At 36.0% G+C, this 16,129-nt stretch overlaps 1 protein-coding gene across 5 annotated transcripts in view; it reads right to left on the reverse strand.

Annotated features, from left to right (window-relative positions):
- The window catches only part of KMT2E (lysine (K)-specific methyltransferase 2E), an 89,637-nt gene that overhangs the window by 5,761 nt on the left and 67,747 nt on the right, over positions 1-16,129 (reverse strand). For all 5 annotated transcript variants that reach the window (XM_005862889.2, XM_005862888.2, XM_014536952.1 and 2 more), the window contains 8 exons: positions 15,028-15,126; positions 5,364-5,528; positions 4,733-5,041; positions 2,334-2,588; positions 2,025-2,169; positions 1,240-1,490; positions 788-844; positions 83-646 (listed from right to left, as the gene is read on the reverse strand). In XM_005862889.2, the coding sequence (XP_005862951.1) occupies positions 83-646; positions 788-844; positions 1,240-1,490; positions 2,025-2,169; positions 2,334-2,588; positions 4,733-5,041; positions 5,364-5,528; positions 15,028-15,126 (1,845 nt within the window). The remainder of the gene's footprint in view (positions 1-82; positions 647-787; positions 845-1,239; positions 1,491-2,024; positions 2,170-2,333; positions 2,589-4,732; positions 5,042-5,363; positions 5,529-15,027; positions 15,127-16,129) is intronic.

Raw genomic sequence — 16,129 nt, forward strand, 5'->3', positions numbered from 1 at the left:
AATACATACTATACCTACTAATTACCCTCAGGAGTATGAAAAAAACACTATTAAAAGGTCTATAAATCTTTAAAATTGTAACCTTTTTCTTTTGTGGTGGATTCTGGGGTGTGCAACTTCCGTCGATCAAACTGTCATTAATAGTCCGTCCGAAACCAGATACAAGCCCATCTTCTGAAGTGCAAAACACAGGTGTTTTCATAAACATGCCTCTAGTATCATCCTGCATCAGGCATTTTGACTCACTTATTCGGAAGCCTCCTCCAACCTCCAACTGATGCGAGGGTGTCAGGTCCCTCAAGTTAGAGTTTACTGAGAAGTTAACACCTGTTCTGTCAGGACTCTTTACCCAGGAAGAATATATTGTGCCTCGTCCAGAGTGAGTACATTCCAGTTGGCTGTTAGGATCAGTCCTGTCATGTGTAGGTGTTTCCATGCTTTTATGCAAGGCAGTTTGCTCGACGGCTTCGAGTCCCAGGTGAAGGTCTGCGGCAGAGTCCTTTTCTCCAGGGCACTGCCTGTTGACTTCATTCCTACTCCTAGGGCTGGTATAACCAATAGTCTTTATTTCTTGCAGACCCAGTTCAGTTAAATTAGAATTTCTAAAAGGCCCCAATGTTAACATGGTTGAAGATCTTTCATATCCCTGTTTAAAAAATAAAAACAAAATTACACAACCACATCTTGAGACTAATTTTGAAGTCTACTAATAATTGTTAAAGCAAAATAATGATACTAGGAAAAAGTCACCAATTTAACCTTTTTGAATAGTTGAATAATCCCTTACCTCTTGACTGTAAGTGCGTCTCTTAATTTCTGGAGAACTTTCTGGGGAAGAAATATTCTATATAAAAACATAATTAGAATTGAAAATTAAAATATGAAACTAAATCCATGGTATTTATAGAAATGAAAACTTAAAATGAGAAATTAATTACACAGAGAGTGGTTTTAAACTGTCTTTTTTGTTTTATTTCCATTTCTCATATAAGGTCATTTGCTTTAAGGTCAATCTGATATATAGTCATTTAGTATGACTAATAAAATTGAAGGTTATATTCATTTAAATAAAAAGTTCAAATTTATATAAATGCATGTTCCAAAATTTTTTTTAGTTTCTTAAAAACTTCTAATCTCAGTAAACCAGTTATTAAAGGGGGAAAAGAAAAGCTATTAAAGTAACACCATCCCCATGAGGTTTGTTTTTGGGGTTTTTTTTTTTGCATTTAAATTTCTCACCTCAAAGTGCATGGTATTTCCTGGTGTGCCAGGAGTTACTGGGGTAACTGGTGAGTATATGGGCTTATAACCATTTCTACAAGCTTCATCATCTGATTTTATTCGTGGAGGAGTGGCAAATGATGGGTCCGTAGAAGTAATATCTATGTGAGTTGGTGTAGCATATGGTGAAGGAGTAGGAGTGGAGGTTTCTGAGTAAGCAGAATCTAGCAACTGATAAAGTCTTCGTTTTTTTAGTGGTGTCGTTAAATCTGTTGGGTGAAACAATTCATAAGAAATTTTACTGCTGGTATTTGATACAAAGCTCAAAATATCAACTACTACTAATGAATTCAATCCCCAAACAATTTCAGAGTTTTTAAACATATTACTAATATAAAGCAATCTCTCTCCATCCTACCCCACCCCACCGAACTTAATTTCACTATTAGCATGCATTATCTTGCCAAAAGGCTTACAGACCTAGGGCTCTGAAGAAATCTTAGAAGTAGATATGTTAATTTAACTGAATTGTAAGAGCCCTTTTGAATCTGTTTGAAAAGCAGCCAACCCAAAAGCCAAAACTAGTCCAAAAATTCAACCATTCTCACCAACATGGCACTGCAAATTAAGGTTTTCATTTCTATCTTCATCCAAAAGGTTGGAGGACAGAAATGAGAAAATATATATAACAAAGTACTTCTTTTGTAAAGCATGTCATAATAACTAGAATATTACTTTGTTATATACAGTGGTACACATCTGGCCATATTTTTCACATTAAAACAGTACAAAAAAAATGATACCTGGAAGGGAACAGCTTTCATTTAATAGTAGAGGACTTTTATTTTCACCATTGATTATAGGACTTCTGGATCCTTCTTGACAGGGTAAAATAAATCTATGTAAAATTGTTGAGTTTTCTTCTTCTAGAGCTTGTTTCAACCATCGCTGAAATACATCAAACAATAAATGAACAGAAATCAGTTTGTCGCTGTTTATGTAGCCTATAAATGTAGAGCCGATTCCAAAAGCATTTCACTACCAGGAATGGTAGTAAGCAATGAGATTGACATTTGGCTCAGCCTAGATTTTTATATCCAGAAAAAGTTTACCTTCTTGCATGAGCCAGAAATGTTTTCAGTAGGTTCTTTTCTCCTCCTTTTTTCTGAAAGGAATGGTGAAGTGAATCTAATATAGTGCTTAGGAGTAGAGTACACATGGGGGCTGTAAGTGAGACCTGGCAAAGAATTTAGTTGTGTAGCTAACACTTCAGGATCTGTGGTTATGCGCAGAGGCCTTTCGGAAAGGCTATCTGAAGGTTTTCCTGTCTTCTCATTCTTCTCACTTAACCATTCATTGACCAAGTGCTAGAGAAAAGAAAAACTTTGATCACTATATATGCCATTACAGATTCTCCTATAGAACATTCTAAGACCCAATTTATAATTGATGTATTACCTAAAATGATAAATTAAATAATTCAAACATTCATATATGATTTCCCCCCCAAAATCAATAAGTCATTCTACGTTTCCTTGGTTATCACTAGTTTTATGCCTAATTTTTTTACACAATAATACTTTGTAAAGAAACACAGTAACTTCTGTAAAATAATAAAATCTAGGAGACTTCAGCACCATCTTATAAACACAAACACTAAATAAATTTAGGTTACTGCTTCTATTCTAGGTATAAAATGTTTACTTTGTTAGAAAAATCTGATTTGGGGCAGTGCTTTTCTACCCTGGCTGTTCAATATCTTCAGATGAGACCAGTGCATGTACATTAAAAAAAAACCAAAAAAAAAAACTGTCAGCATTGACAATCACTATTGATTTGGCATTTGACCAGGAATTTAAATAAATTTATAGCACTGCAATCATTTAGTCAAGTAATCTATAATAATAAAAGTGTAATATGCTAATTAGACCGGACAGCCGAATGACCTTCCGGATGAAGCCGGGCTGCTAGGGCCGAGGCAAGCCACCGAGGCTGCGAGGGCCAAGCCCCTTGCACGAATTTCGTGCATCGAGCCTCAGTAACTAATCAGGGATGATGTCATATTTGTAATCAAGAAAATAAGTTCTTTTTTAAACATGAGTTTTCCCTTTAATCAAAATTACAAAGATAGAGTTGTGATTATTATTTCTTTTGTCCTTCCAAAGTGGGCAAAAATAACTGCTCATTCTTAAGGCAATGGGTTGTTTGCTCAAGATCTCACAAATTTCAAATTAAACAGAACTGTGTTTCGATCTTATCTCTAACTAACCCTCTGATTCTCCATTAAAGTATACTCCAGGGTCAGTCCTAGATGTTTACTAAGTATACTTCTCATGGTTTCACAGTACTGGCAAACTATTGAATGTGTTAAGAACAAAGACAAGATAAATTAAATTTCAAAGCATTTTAAAAATATATTTTTATTGATTTCAGAGAGGAAGGAAGAGGGAGAGAGACAGAAACATCAATGAGAGTCACTGATTGGCTGCCTCCTGCACGCCTCCCAATGGGGACCCAGCACCCAATCTGGGAATGTACCCTGACCGGGAATCGAACCTCGACCTCCTGAAGTTTCAAAGTATTTTGACGTAGAAGTTATGAAAGGATACATTTATGATCTACCCCCTCCCCAAATTGCCTAAAGATTACTGCTTTAGGATCTCTGCTCCATCCAGTCTGCTGTACTATATTCAAAAGTGGGAGGAAAGTCCTAACCAATTTCACTCAGTGGTTAGAGCATCCATGCGCTGACTCAAGGGTCATGGGTTCGATTCTGGTCAAGGGCATGTACCTCAGTTGCAGGTTCCATTCCTGGCCCTGGTCAGGGCAAGTGTAGGATGTTTCTCTCTCCCTCCCTCCCTTCCCCCCCCTTCCTCGCTCTCTAAAAATCAATGGGAAAAATATCCTCGGGGAAAGATTAAACAACAAAAGTGGGAGAAAAACAGAAGCTTCATTAAGGATGTTCTGTTATTTCTTAATTCAGGTGGGTTTATCTCAGTGAATAGTTTCCCATACTGCTTCATTAAATTCAATGGTAGGTTTTCAAAAATGTTTATTAACTGATCTAAAACTATCCTTATGAATTTTTACACATTCTATGGAAATCCACAATTTCTTCACATTTAATTCTTATAATCTGCCTATAATGTGGAATTCATAAAAAAAAATACAAGACCAAAGAAAGAATAACATCTAAAACCAGTTATTTTTCTTAAGTGTAAACTTAGTACATAGAGTAGGCAAAATTATTTAAAGAAATCCTGAATCACAATACTAAAATAAAAAAGTAGGTCTTGATAGACTCAATTGTTACTGTTTTCATAACAATAAACATTTAAATTGACTAATTTTATAGTCTTGCAATTCTTTTTTAGTTAAAGTATAAAAACTAGCAAGTATAAAAACTATGCCTCTTATTCTGTTCCTTATGAGGTGTTACAGGCTGAATTTTAAAAATAAGTATATTTCACAGAAGACAGGAAGCTGTTCTTACATTCATTAACTGCCATACCTTCTTTGTTTTGGGGTACTTTGTAGGACATTTATTAAGTGCTGGAACTTCAGATTCAGTAATTATTTCTGTTAGTGCAGTTTCAGTTTCCGGCTCTACTGCAGGTACAGTATTTTCAATATCATTTTGTTGTGAAGTAACTTCCAAATCAGGAGAAGATGGCTGGATATCTGAACACATGCTGACAGTTCTGTGTCTCCGACGCTGCTGTCCAATGTGAGTCCTACTGCGAGAAAAACTTTTTCTCTGTTTAGTTCTATTCACTTTGGCAGGGGTTGGCTTGCTAGCAGTTTCTTCTTTTACTTGTTCCTAATTCAAAATACAACAGAATGGAACTTTTAATACTATGTTTACATAAGTGAGAAGTTGAAATCTAATAGCGCTAATCTACTTCAGAAGCTAACTTCCCCAAATTTCTTTATGAATTCCAATATGTACTAACTGACATAATTAAAATTTTCTTACTAAAAAACAAAACAAGTAGAATCTTTATCTCAAGTCTAAATTCTCATAGGATTTGAGAAATGCTATTGAAAGGCTAATATCAGACATTAAAAATTCTTTATAAATGTAATTAAATTGGGTATAAAGAGTTTAACGGTGAAATATAACTGGACCTGAATAAGAATACCTGAATAACTTCAGCATCACTGACAATCTGTGTATCTTTACATTCTGTTTTAACTTCAGTTTTGGCTGTGCTGATCCTTTCCAAAGCTTGTTCTCTTCTTTTCTCTCTTTTTTCCAGTCTGGCAAAAGCTTGCAGAATTGCTTCCATTTTCCTTTCTTCTCTTGTCTATGAAATTTAAATTTTAAGTGACATAAATATCACAGCTCTAAAGTAAAATTCAAAAGTCCAAATGTTCATGGCAAATTTAGAAAAATTTTATGATACTGTTAGCAAAACACTTCTGATGGTAGATAATGGGGGAACACATTTATATTCATTCGAGATCTTTCAGAATCCCGAACATCTCAGTAAGCCTGACATTACAAATATATTTCATGAAAGGGACACTTGGATGATTATGGGTAAAGCAAAACAAAACCAAAAGGCTCAAAAAATAAACTATATTTTGCTTTAACAAAATAAAAACGTTTTTTCTCAAAAGTCAGCCTTTTAAAATACGAATCAAAGTTCTATGATGAAAAGGTTAAATTCATATAACCGTAAGGAGTGAATATATTACTGACATGTGATAGCAGGATATCCTGTGGTGTGGTCCTGGGTTCAAATTATGACTCTACCAGTCATTTACTATCTCCGTGACCCTAGACAACTTAACAACCCTAGTTAACCTTTATTTAGAGCCTCTTATTACAATACTTACACTTCACCAAATCATTACTGATTTCAAATAGAAAATAGCTGTTAAGGTTTTTAGCAGTACTTGGAAAATGGTAGGCATTCCATGAGTGTTAATTATTTCTACTTTGGCTCCATTGCCCTCCATTATAGTTCTTACATGGCATTCCTCTACCTTCTGCTCTTCCTGTCTTACCCTGACATTCAAGGCAGGGACTGTGGAACAGCAATAGTTCCTGTAAGCATGAATTCTTTTTGGAGAGAGAACATTAAAACCAAGACCCAGCGCCTTGGCCAGTGGGTCTGGCAAATGCTTCAGCTTTCAGCCAGAAACAGGAAGTACATCCATCAACTGTTCATTTCTCCAAATCAAAGAACCAGGCCATGAGGCTCAGATCCGTTTGTGTTTCCTTCTCTATTGCCATCGATGTGGGGGGAAGAAAGAAAAATCAGAAACTCGGGGTCTGGCTGAATGGTCTTTTCAGTTGGAACTTTAGTTCCAGTAATAAGCAAAGATTCAAGCATCAAACACCTACACTCTGGAATCTACTGCCTACTCTTTCCTGTATTTGTTCCCTTACTGAATATAACAAAGGAAGGAAAAAAGTAGTATGTCAACAGAATTTCTCAGGGAATACTTATACGTTTCTAAGTAGTTAAATTGCCATACTGTGAACGTGTCAGTCTCACAAAATGTGTTATCCTCACCCTCTTTATTTTACAGGTAAGGAAACAGGTCCAAAAAGGTAAGATTACTTGTTCATAGATACATTATCTGCATCTTTTTACTAGAAATGGGAGTTTTAAAGCTGAATTCTTTCCTTAGATAATTCATCCCTAGTCTTTTAAAATCACTTTACTCAACCCCCTTTTATCTTACAGCTCTCTATAAAAAACCCTTGGTCTCCATATTTCAGGGCTTTTCTAAAACCCCAAATTTAGAAATCTGGAGCAACTGAAAAATATAATTTTCATAATTGCTTCACCTGTTCAATAGGGATGGGTGGGGAAGGAAAGGATAATTATTAATGTGTTTATTTAAATTTAAAAAAATGTGGGGAAAGTACGTTCTTTGAGAAGAAACAAACTTAAACTTGCCTTAGCAAGGATTGTTTTGCGTTAAAAATAATTACCCATAAGCCAGGCACCCAATGAAGATACATTCTATATCATGATTATAGAGGGTTTTCTAAAATGAATATGAATTTATGCCTAAAGAAGTTTTCTTTGACATAGTCCAATATTCACTTGTTTAGGATATGGTGTGAGGGTCAGAGATAAAATTATTTGATGTAAAGACTAAATTCATTCAATTAAAAACAACTCCCTTATAAATAATACAACTACTTGATAGTCAAAGCAAAATCCTTTATTTAGAGATGACTAATAATCTTTCTGAGCTGGTCAGTATCTTAAAAAATAATCTAGTGCTTTGCTGCATAAGAAATCTAAGCCCAGTCCGGCTGGTGTGGCCAGTGGTTGAACATCGACCTGTGAACCAAGAGATCCCTGGTTCGATTTGCCGGTCAGGGCACATGCCCGGGTTTCAGGCTTGATCCCCAAGAAGGGGCTTGCGGGAGGGCAGCCGATCGATTCTCGCTCATCGTAATTTCTGTCTATCCTTTTCCCTTCCTCTTTCTCTAAAAAAATCAATAAAAACATTAAAAAAAAAAAAAGAAATGCAAGCACAGGTATATTAAGTGACTTGCTGAAAGGCAGTACTATAATTATTATCCAAGTTTCCTAGTTCCTGATTCACTCTTTACAATTAACCACTGGCATTCTGCATAAAGCATAACTGCTCCTACATTTACTACAACTGTTAAATATCTTAATAGCTTTAACCCAGCTTCATCTTAAAACACAAATGTTGGAAATGTACAGTGTCTGATATTCTACATGAGAAAAAAATCAGCACAGATCTTCTTTTAAATTAGATTCATGTCATTCAGCTTTTATATTCACCACTGCATCTAATGCATTCTTTGATACATTAGCCAGCTATGCAGTATTTAAAGAATGAAAATTTACTAGCCATGTGAAAAATTAACAATTTTGTGTATAGCTTGAAGCAGTGACAGCTGTTTAAAGGATTAGAGAAATTCAGTCGTAATGAAACCCAGCAGACAGTCAATAGACTTTAACATCTGTGCTTGATATAGTTTAGATCATACTTGTCATATAAGGCTACTACTAAGACATGTATATTCTATAACCATGACTCATTCCAGGCCTATGTCTCTCCAAGCCTCAAAGTCATAATCTGTGAGCTGGACAATTGATAGACTGATATATAATTAGAATCAGAAAGGGTTGCCTTTCAGGAATATTACATTATTTCTTGTCACACTATTAATGCTGGAGTGTCAGGTGCTAAGCTAAACTATGAGGGATCTCTGATGAGATCTACCTAGATAGCTTTTATTAAATACTAAAGCAGTGGTCGCCAACCGGTGGTCCACAGACCACTGGTGGTACGTGATGTCCAAAAAGTTGGCGACCGTTGAACTAGAGGCCTGATGCACGAATTCATGCACAGGTGGGGTCCCTTAGCCTGGCTGGTGATCGGGGTGGCCAGCCAGCCAGGGGGAGGTACAGCAGGAGGTTGGCTGTGGGAGCGCACTGACCACCAGGGGGAGCTCCTGCGTTGAACGTCTGCCCTGGTGGTCAGTGTGTGTCATAGCTACTGGCCAGTGGTCAGGTCATCCAGTTGTAACAGTAGCTTAGGCTTTTATATAGTTTCTAGGTATACAAAAGCAAATATAGAGTATGTCATTTCCCATAAGCAAAAGAAATGCTGCTTAATGTCTCCATAGAATTTTATCACTCGAAAATTTTGAGAATTTTTATTTCAACTTTATGCTTCAATGTAAAAATACATTGATATCATATAATTTTATATTTGGAAGAGACTATGGAGATCTTGTCTAAGCCTCCTATTCAACAAATGTGGGAAACCTAATGTCCATATAGTTCAAAGCTACATAATAAAGAACATGAATTAAAATTTTATATAATATTGCAACTAAAAAAATGCACTTCACTGAGTAAACTGTTATTTACCCCAATTAGAGATATTGGGTCATTTAAATTGAGTAAATATAAGCTTATAAACTGTGGATGCTCCATCATAGTAGTTTTTGCGGGAAATTTGCTAATCTAGGGACTTGTGACCTTGCTATCAGGTAGGAAGGGGCTTTTCTTAAAAACAAAACAAAGAAAATCTTGCCTTTTAAAGGAAAGGGGAAGGGTAGAGCCAATCTGCCACCCTACAGCTTTGACTTAGAGAAATTAAAATATTCCTTACTGCTCTAACTGGTTTGGCTCAGTGAATAGAGCATTGGCCTGCAGACTGAAAGGTCACGGGTTCGATTTCTGGTCAAGGCACATGCCAGGTCGTAGGCTCGATCCCTAGTAGGGGGTGTGCAGGAGGAAACCAATCAATGATTCTCTCCCATCATTGATGTTTCTATGTCTCTCTCTCCCTCTCCCTTCCTCTCTGAAATCAATAAAAATATATTTTAGGGGGAAAAAATTCCCTACTCAAGTAACTTTCCTTATCCTATCAACATTTCTTCTCTACCACACGACAATTTCGTTTATCCTTATGTATTGTTTTCTACTTGATTTTCACATATTTCCTACAGCCTATCCTCCAAAAGGACCTTTGTCTTTTTTTTTGTTAAGTGACTAAGAATTGTGTATACATTATATAAAGCATGTGTCACTGTTATTTGAAGGCATATAACTTGAAGTATTTAAACAAACTTTTAGAAATCTTTATTACAGGACAGCTAAAGCTAAATGTCCTTATTCTGCTTGAACCTATAAAAATAAACAGGTTTCCTTTTGCTCTTCAATACTACAATATCATTAATTACTCTTCTTTAGAAACATAATTCCTAAACTATGATAAGAGAAAAAAGGACTTCAGAAAATTAAAATTAGTAATCAACATTAATTTAATCATGCTATAAGGAGAGGAAAGTGAGGTGGATAGTATGTCATCAGATAATTTTTCCGGCAACAAATTTACTCTCCCTAATTTTACTATTAAAATTTCTTTTGCATCTCTGATCTTCTTAAGTCACTTTCTAGAGGCATTAGTAACAGCATGGAATCTGTACAGTGTTTTTTCTGTATTCCATGGAATAAAAATCTGGGATGTCAATATGTCACCACAAAAAAGTTGCAAGGGTGTAAAAGTTTAGGAAATGCTAACAGTTTTGTTTTGTTTTTCAAATCCTCACCTGAGGATATGTTTTTATTGATTTTATAGAGAGGAAAGGAGACAAAGAGAAACATCAGTATGAGAGAGAAACATTGACTGGTTGCCTCCTGTACACACACCAGACGGGATGGAACCCACACCTTGGTATGTGCCCTGACCAGGAATTGAACCCGCAACCTTTTTGGGTGTACGGGACAATGCTCCAACCGAGCCTTGGGGCCACGGCTAACAATTTATTGAGTTTTTAAGCACGGCATGTATACTGGGAATCTCAAAGTTTGGGACATGGTATGTGGTTTACTAAACTCAAGTGGCCACAGAGCTTTTTTTTTTCACAAAACATCTTTTACTTTAAAAATATTTTTTTATTGATTACAGAGAGGATGGGAGAGAGATACAGAGATAGGAACATCAATGATGAGAGAATCATTGATTGGCTGCCTCCTGCACGCCCCACACTGGGGATCAAGCCTGCAGCACGGCATGTGCCCTGACCAGGAATCAAACCCTGACTTCCTGGTTCATAGGTTGATGCTCAACTACTGAGCCACGCTGGCCAGGCCTTCACAAAACATCTTAAACCTGAGTTCTGTGGAATACTTTTATGTGAAGGATGAGGGCTGAAAGAATAATGAGGGATCCTGTATCCTGGCAAGGTCTTCAGGGCACAACTTGAGCTATAAGGAAGCCTTTAGTTCATACTCATGAACCTATATCTTTCCTCAAATGCTTGCCATAAAACACTTAGTAGGCTCATCTGTTGATCACCTACTTTTATAAAAGGCAGGCCTTCCCCTCCCCACCTCAGGAGCTGGATCTATGACAATGAAAAACTAGAAATTCTTGCTCTTTCATACTTTATATCCTAGTGATATATAATTCTAGATTATCCTAGCTGCTTGACAATTCAAGACTCTCATACCTAGGTGACTATCCTTTCATATCCCTTTTGTTTCTGTAATTTCTATCCTGAACCATCTTCCACAGACTCCAGTTAAATCTGAGTATAATAGGCCATCAAATATTATTAAGACTATATATTCCCAAGTCTTTTCATAAGATTATGGGAAATTATTTTGAAATTTTAATATACTAAAGATATTTAAAGATATCATATTAGAGATATTTAATATATTAAAAATACTATAAAGAAGGTTATTTTCATGAATTTTAAACGGGGAGGGGGACAAGCCTCCTTTTTAATTTAAATCTTTCAATGGCTTTGTATTTTAATTGCTCACTTGTTAATTAACCAACAAAATAAGGTGACCTTCCCAATATCTAATTCCCTTCTGGCACACTCTACCTCTGACAAGGTTATAGCCACTAACCTCACCTCACAGCAACTGTCGTGTACCTGGGGGAGTCTACTCAGTAGTGCCCTGGTTTGGACTCAGGTGAGTATAAACAGCCTACTAATGTTTCAATTGCCATAACTTAACTGGGCTGACTGTAAGAATCTCCCAAATCGATCCCAACCTACTGCCCAAGAAGTACTTCTCATGAGCTAAAAAGGAAATGTCTAATACATTTATTTAGTTACATACCATTTAGCCCTAAGTTTGATTTTATAAGCAGGTAACAACTTTGGGGGAGGAGGGGAGAGACAAAATATAATGGAGGAAAAGGGGAAATGTTAATAATTAAGAACAGCTTTCTACTTGGGCCACATAGTAAGATTTCAATAAACTTTCTTGAAATCATCAACCAACCAACCTTATCTCCCTTTCCCCCAAAATAATCAGCCTATAATCCTATGTAATAAAAGGCTAATACGCAAATCGACCGAACAGCGGAAAGATCGGTCACTGACACACACTGACCACCAGGGGGAGCACCACTCAGCCAGAAGCTGGGCTCATGGCTGGTGAGCGCAAGGGTGGTGGTGGGAGCCTCTTGTGCTTCCGTGGCAGCTCTAAAGACCCCTTGCGGGATGTCTTAAGCGGGCAGTCGGACACCTCCCGAAGGGTCCCGGACTGCGAGAGGGATACCCCCACCCCACCCCATGAATGTCATGCACCAGGCCTCTAGTACCTAAATATGATTTACCATTTATCACATTTATAACTACCTCCAGGCTCTTTCCCCTGGAGAAATAACCATCCATTCAATTCCATACAATTTAGCTATAAGCTAATCTGCACTTTATACCCTACTCATAAGGTCCATCATGAATACTACCTAGTTCATGAAATGGTGTCTGATCCCCCCAGCTGTAAGCTATATTTCTAGCTCCTTTACCACACTTCTTGCTGCACTGCAATTGTTTTGTAAATGCCCATGAAGGCAGAGACATTGTCTTTCATTCTCACCAAAAGATCAAACCAGCAATGAAAATACATAAATCCCCTGGTGCAATTTTTAGAGACTGGGCAAAATGCTAAATAGTAGGTTGTATATAAAATTGCCATCTGTGTAGGTAAAAAATGGTCAAATCAGTAATTTCACATGGTTCAAGCTATACTTCAAAAGGATGGGCTCTAGCATATTTGAATTTGGAAACTATGTGGTATTTATCTGAGAGGAGAATATGACTGACTCCTTTTTATATTCCAACTTCATGAACACACATGAAAACTAGTATTTCCTATTATACTCATAAGGATAAAGTCTGACCTGTCACAGAAGAAAATCTAAATCAGTTTGACATAAGTTCCTCAGGAGTTAACTTTATCTTTCCAACTACTGATGTTAACCTAACCAATATATAAGGTAAACAGTAGAAAAGTAAATGCTAATTAGTATTTAAACTTTTCAAAACCAACTGTTTTGTCCTCACAAATACTAATATCTTGGCAGTGGGAAACAACCATACCAATTAGAGATAGCAACACTGCAATTGACTTTGAGGTCAAAAGCCAAAGATTTTAAAATATTTCATATCCCTTTAAAATACCAGACAAATTCTAAACATTTACACTTTTTCAATTTTTCCACATTTTATTCCTATGAAAAATAACCCAGTTGCACAACTGAGAAGTTAAAATGAATATGCTAAAATTGATATAAAAATGAAGTATTCTTAAATATTAATATAGCATGCTAATAGGCAAAATCAGTACCAAAAATGGATTTCTAATAAGCCTTTTTGTCTGTCTATCCAAAGTTCTGCCATGTTCAACATCAGCAAAAAAATATCACTATTTTCTTCTGGGTCAGAAAATGAGGATGTTCTAAGTATTATTACCTCTCTCAGCTTTGGTAGAAGGAGATATTTTTAAAGTAGCCCATAGTCATATAAACTTAGAATGCAATCTGAATAAAAGTATTGTATGGGCACAGAACCAACCTCCAGGTGTTTTTTTTTTTAATTTAATTTTTTTTTAAAAGCAGTTGTAAGAAAGGTCCTCCTACCAGACACATACCTCATATAGAAATCAGTAATACCCTAAATTGGCATTCTCAAAGTTTCTGCAGAATTACAGCAAATACAAAGCTGTGGCAATTGTGGAATGAACAGTCCAATATGAAAATCTAGTCAAGAAAGGGTAATCTGGTTAGGTACAGGTAATTTAGATGTAACTGAATCTTACAAAAGGTTCAATATTGATTCTTTTAGGTAAAGGCAGAACTTTAAAAAAAAACAAAAACCTCCAATATTTTCTCCTATATTTTTCTTTTCTCCCATCTCTCTCTGAAATTCTGAAGCTATGAAAGAGTTCTACATTTCTTTCACAATTTTGAAGATCACTAATGAATCAATACTAGAGAAATGATCAAGGCAATGAAAGACTTACATTGAGTAGGCCTACAATGATCTAATTCCAAAGACCTGAGATTCCATGGAATATACCATGTAAATCAGTAAAACAGGAAATAAGGGAGCATATGAAATAAAAGGGACTACAGAAAACCCACACTGAGATCTTTAGTTGTGTAAAGTCATTTTCAAATCTTAGGGCAAACTATATAATAATACTTTCTTAAGTGGCCTAAATATTTTATCAATTGCTAAATTAGCATGGATGGTAAAAATAAATATTGTCCTAGTTTTTACACAGATACTAGAGGCCCAGTGCATGACATTCGTGTACTGGGGGGGGGGGGGGGGGGGGGGGGGGTGTGTGTCCCCTCGTGCTGTTGCGGAGGTGAGAGAAGCTCCCGCCACCGCTGTTGTGCTCACGTGGCTCCTGCATTGAGCGTCTGCCCCCTGGTGGTCAGTGCATGTCATAGCAACCAGTCATTTTGCTGTGCGGTCAATTTGCATATTAGCCTTTTATTATATAGGATTTACAGATATAGTACAAGGAATATAAGTATTAAACATTTTAATGAAAACCTTATTTCATGATAGCTGTATGAGATACAGAAATAGTAGCTACCAAACAGTAGTGGTTTTTGTTTTCATAAGCCATTTATTTGATGCTATTATAAGCTTTAAAATTCCATTTTTGTTTTACATTAAATTATGAAGAGAAAGGATACATTTAACTAATGAAAGACATTTTGCAACAGTAATTCTGGCATTAAAATTTATTAATAGTTCTCAGCTTCAAAAATGTTTAAAAAATAATTTCTTAAATGTCATACATTCTAAAATGTCTCATGAACACACAGTAAAAATACAAAAGGTTAGTATAATTAACCTGAATGGTAATGACAAAGCCAAAGAAATGCTCAGTGGCACATGGTGTTTGCTAACTTCAAACAAAGAACAGGGTAAAAACCCTCCTAAAGGCAGCAACAATTACTATGAGAAGATCAGCTATCACTAAGCCCAAGTGACAGCAAGAAGCAGCTACTAGCTTCCCAACTTACCATCTTCCTTTTCCTTTCTGCAATCTGTTCCTCTGATTCCATTTCTACTTCATTGCTAATGGGAGTTTTTTCTTCTATATCATCAATAAAATCTGGTTCCTGAGAGATGGAAAGAACTGCTTTATGAAAACTACCACTCCACATATAATAGGGGCACTGAACTATTTTAAATGTCTTTCAACTACAATTAATTCAACATAAACATTACAAGCCTACAAGTCCATTTCAAAAATTTAAAACTGGTTTCCTAATTCAGGAAACTTTCCAAAATCAATTTTGCTAAAGATCTAATGAATAGTGTTCTTATCCATAGAGCCTACAACAGTGGTTCTCAACCTTCTGGTCCTTTAAATACCGTTCCTCATGTTGTGACCCAACCAGAAAATTATTTTTGTTGCTACTTCATAACTGTAATGTTGCTACTGTTATGAATCGTAATGTAAATATCTGATATGCAGGATGGTCTTAGGCGACCCCTGTGAAAGGGTCGTTCAACCGCCAAAGGGGTCGCGACCCACAGGTTGAGAACCGCTGGCCTACAAGGTCAATATGGTAGGATAGCCTTATGTTTATATTCTTCCCAAAACATAAACATAAATTATTTCACAAAACCCAGTGCCTACAAATAGCAAGTGCTCAAAAAAATTTTAATTTGAAACTTACAGAAAATTATTCCTAGAAGATAGGGTATTGGAGATGACTAAAATGTTAATTTTTAATGATTAAATGGTCCCTCCTAATTTCCATTTGTTTAGAGGACATACAACAAAGTGTTTCCTGGAAGGGCAAAAGTATAGGCCAAACCTTTTCCCAAAGTTATCTTGTATTTTTAAGACAATTTCCTCTCAAAAATATTGTCTGTCATCCATATATAATTGATTTAACTATGTCCCAAATATTAAAGGAAAGGAAATTTTACAGTTTAAGACTTTGAATAAGAACACTTACTATGAATACAAGGACAGTGCAATCTGGAAGAATTGTTAAAATTACCCAGCCTTAGGAAAATCTTATATTCAATTCTGCAAAGATTTGCTGGGTGAGTAGTTTCTTTGTAGTTTAACAAATACTGTACAAATTCTAGCAGAACCTGTATTTTATG

The sequence above is a fragment of the Myotis brandtii genome, unplaced genomic scaffold (genome assembly GCF_000412655.1).
Source record: "Myotis brandtii unplaced genomic scaffold, ASM41265v1 scaffold17, whole genome shotgun sequence".
Taxonomy (NCBI): Eukaryota; Metazoa; Chordata; class Mammalia; order Chiroptera; family Vespertilionidae; genus Myotis; species Myotis brandtii.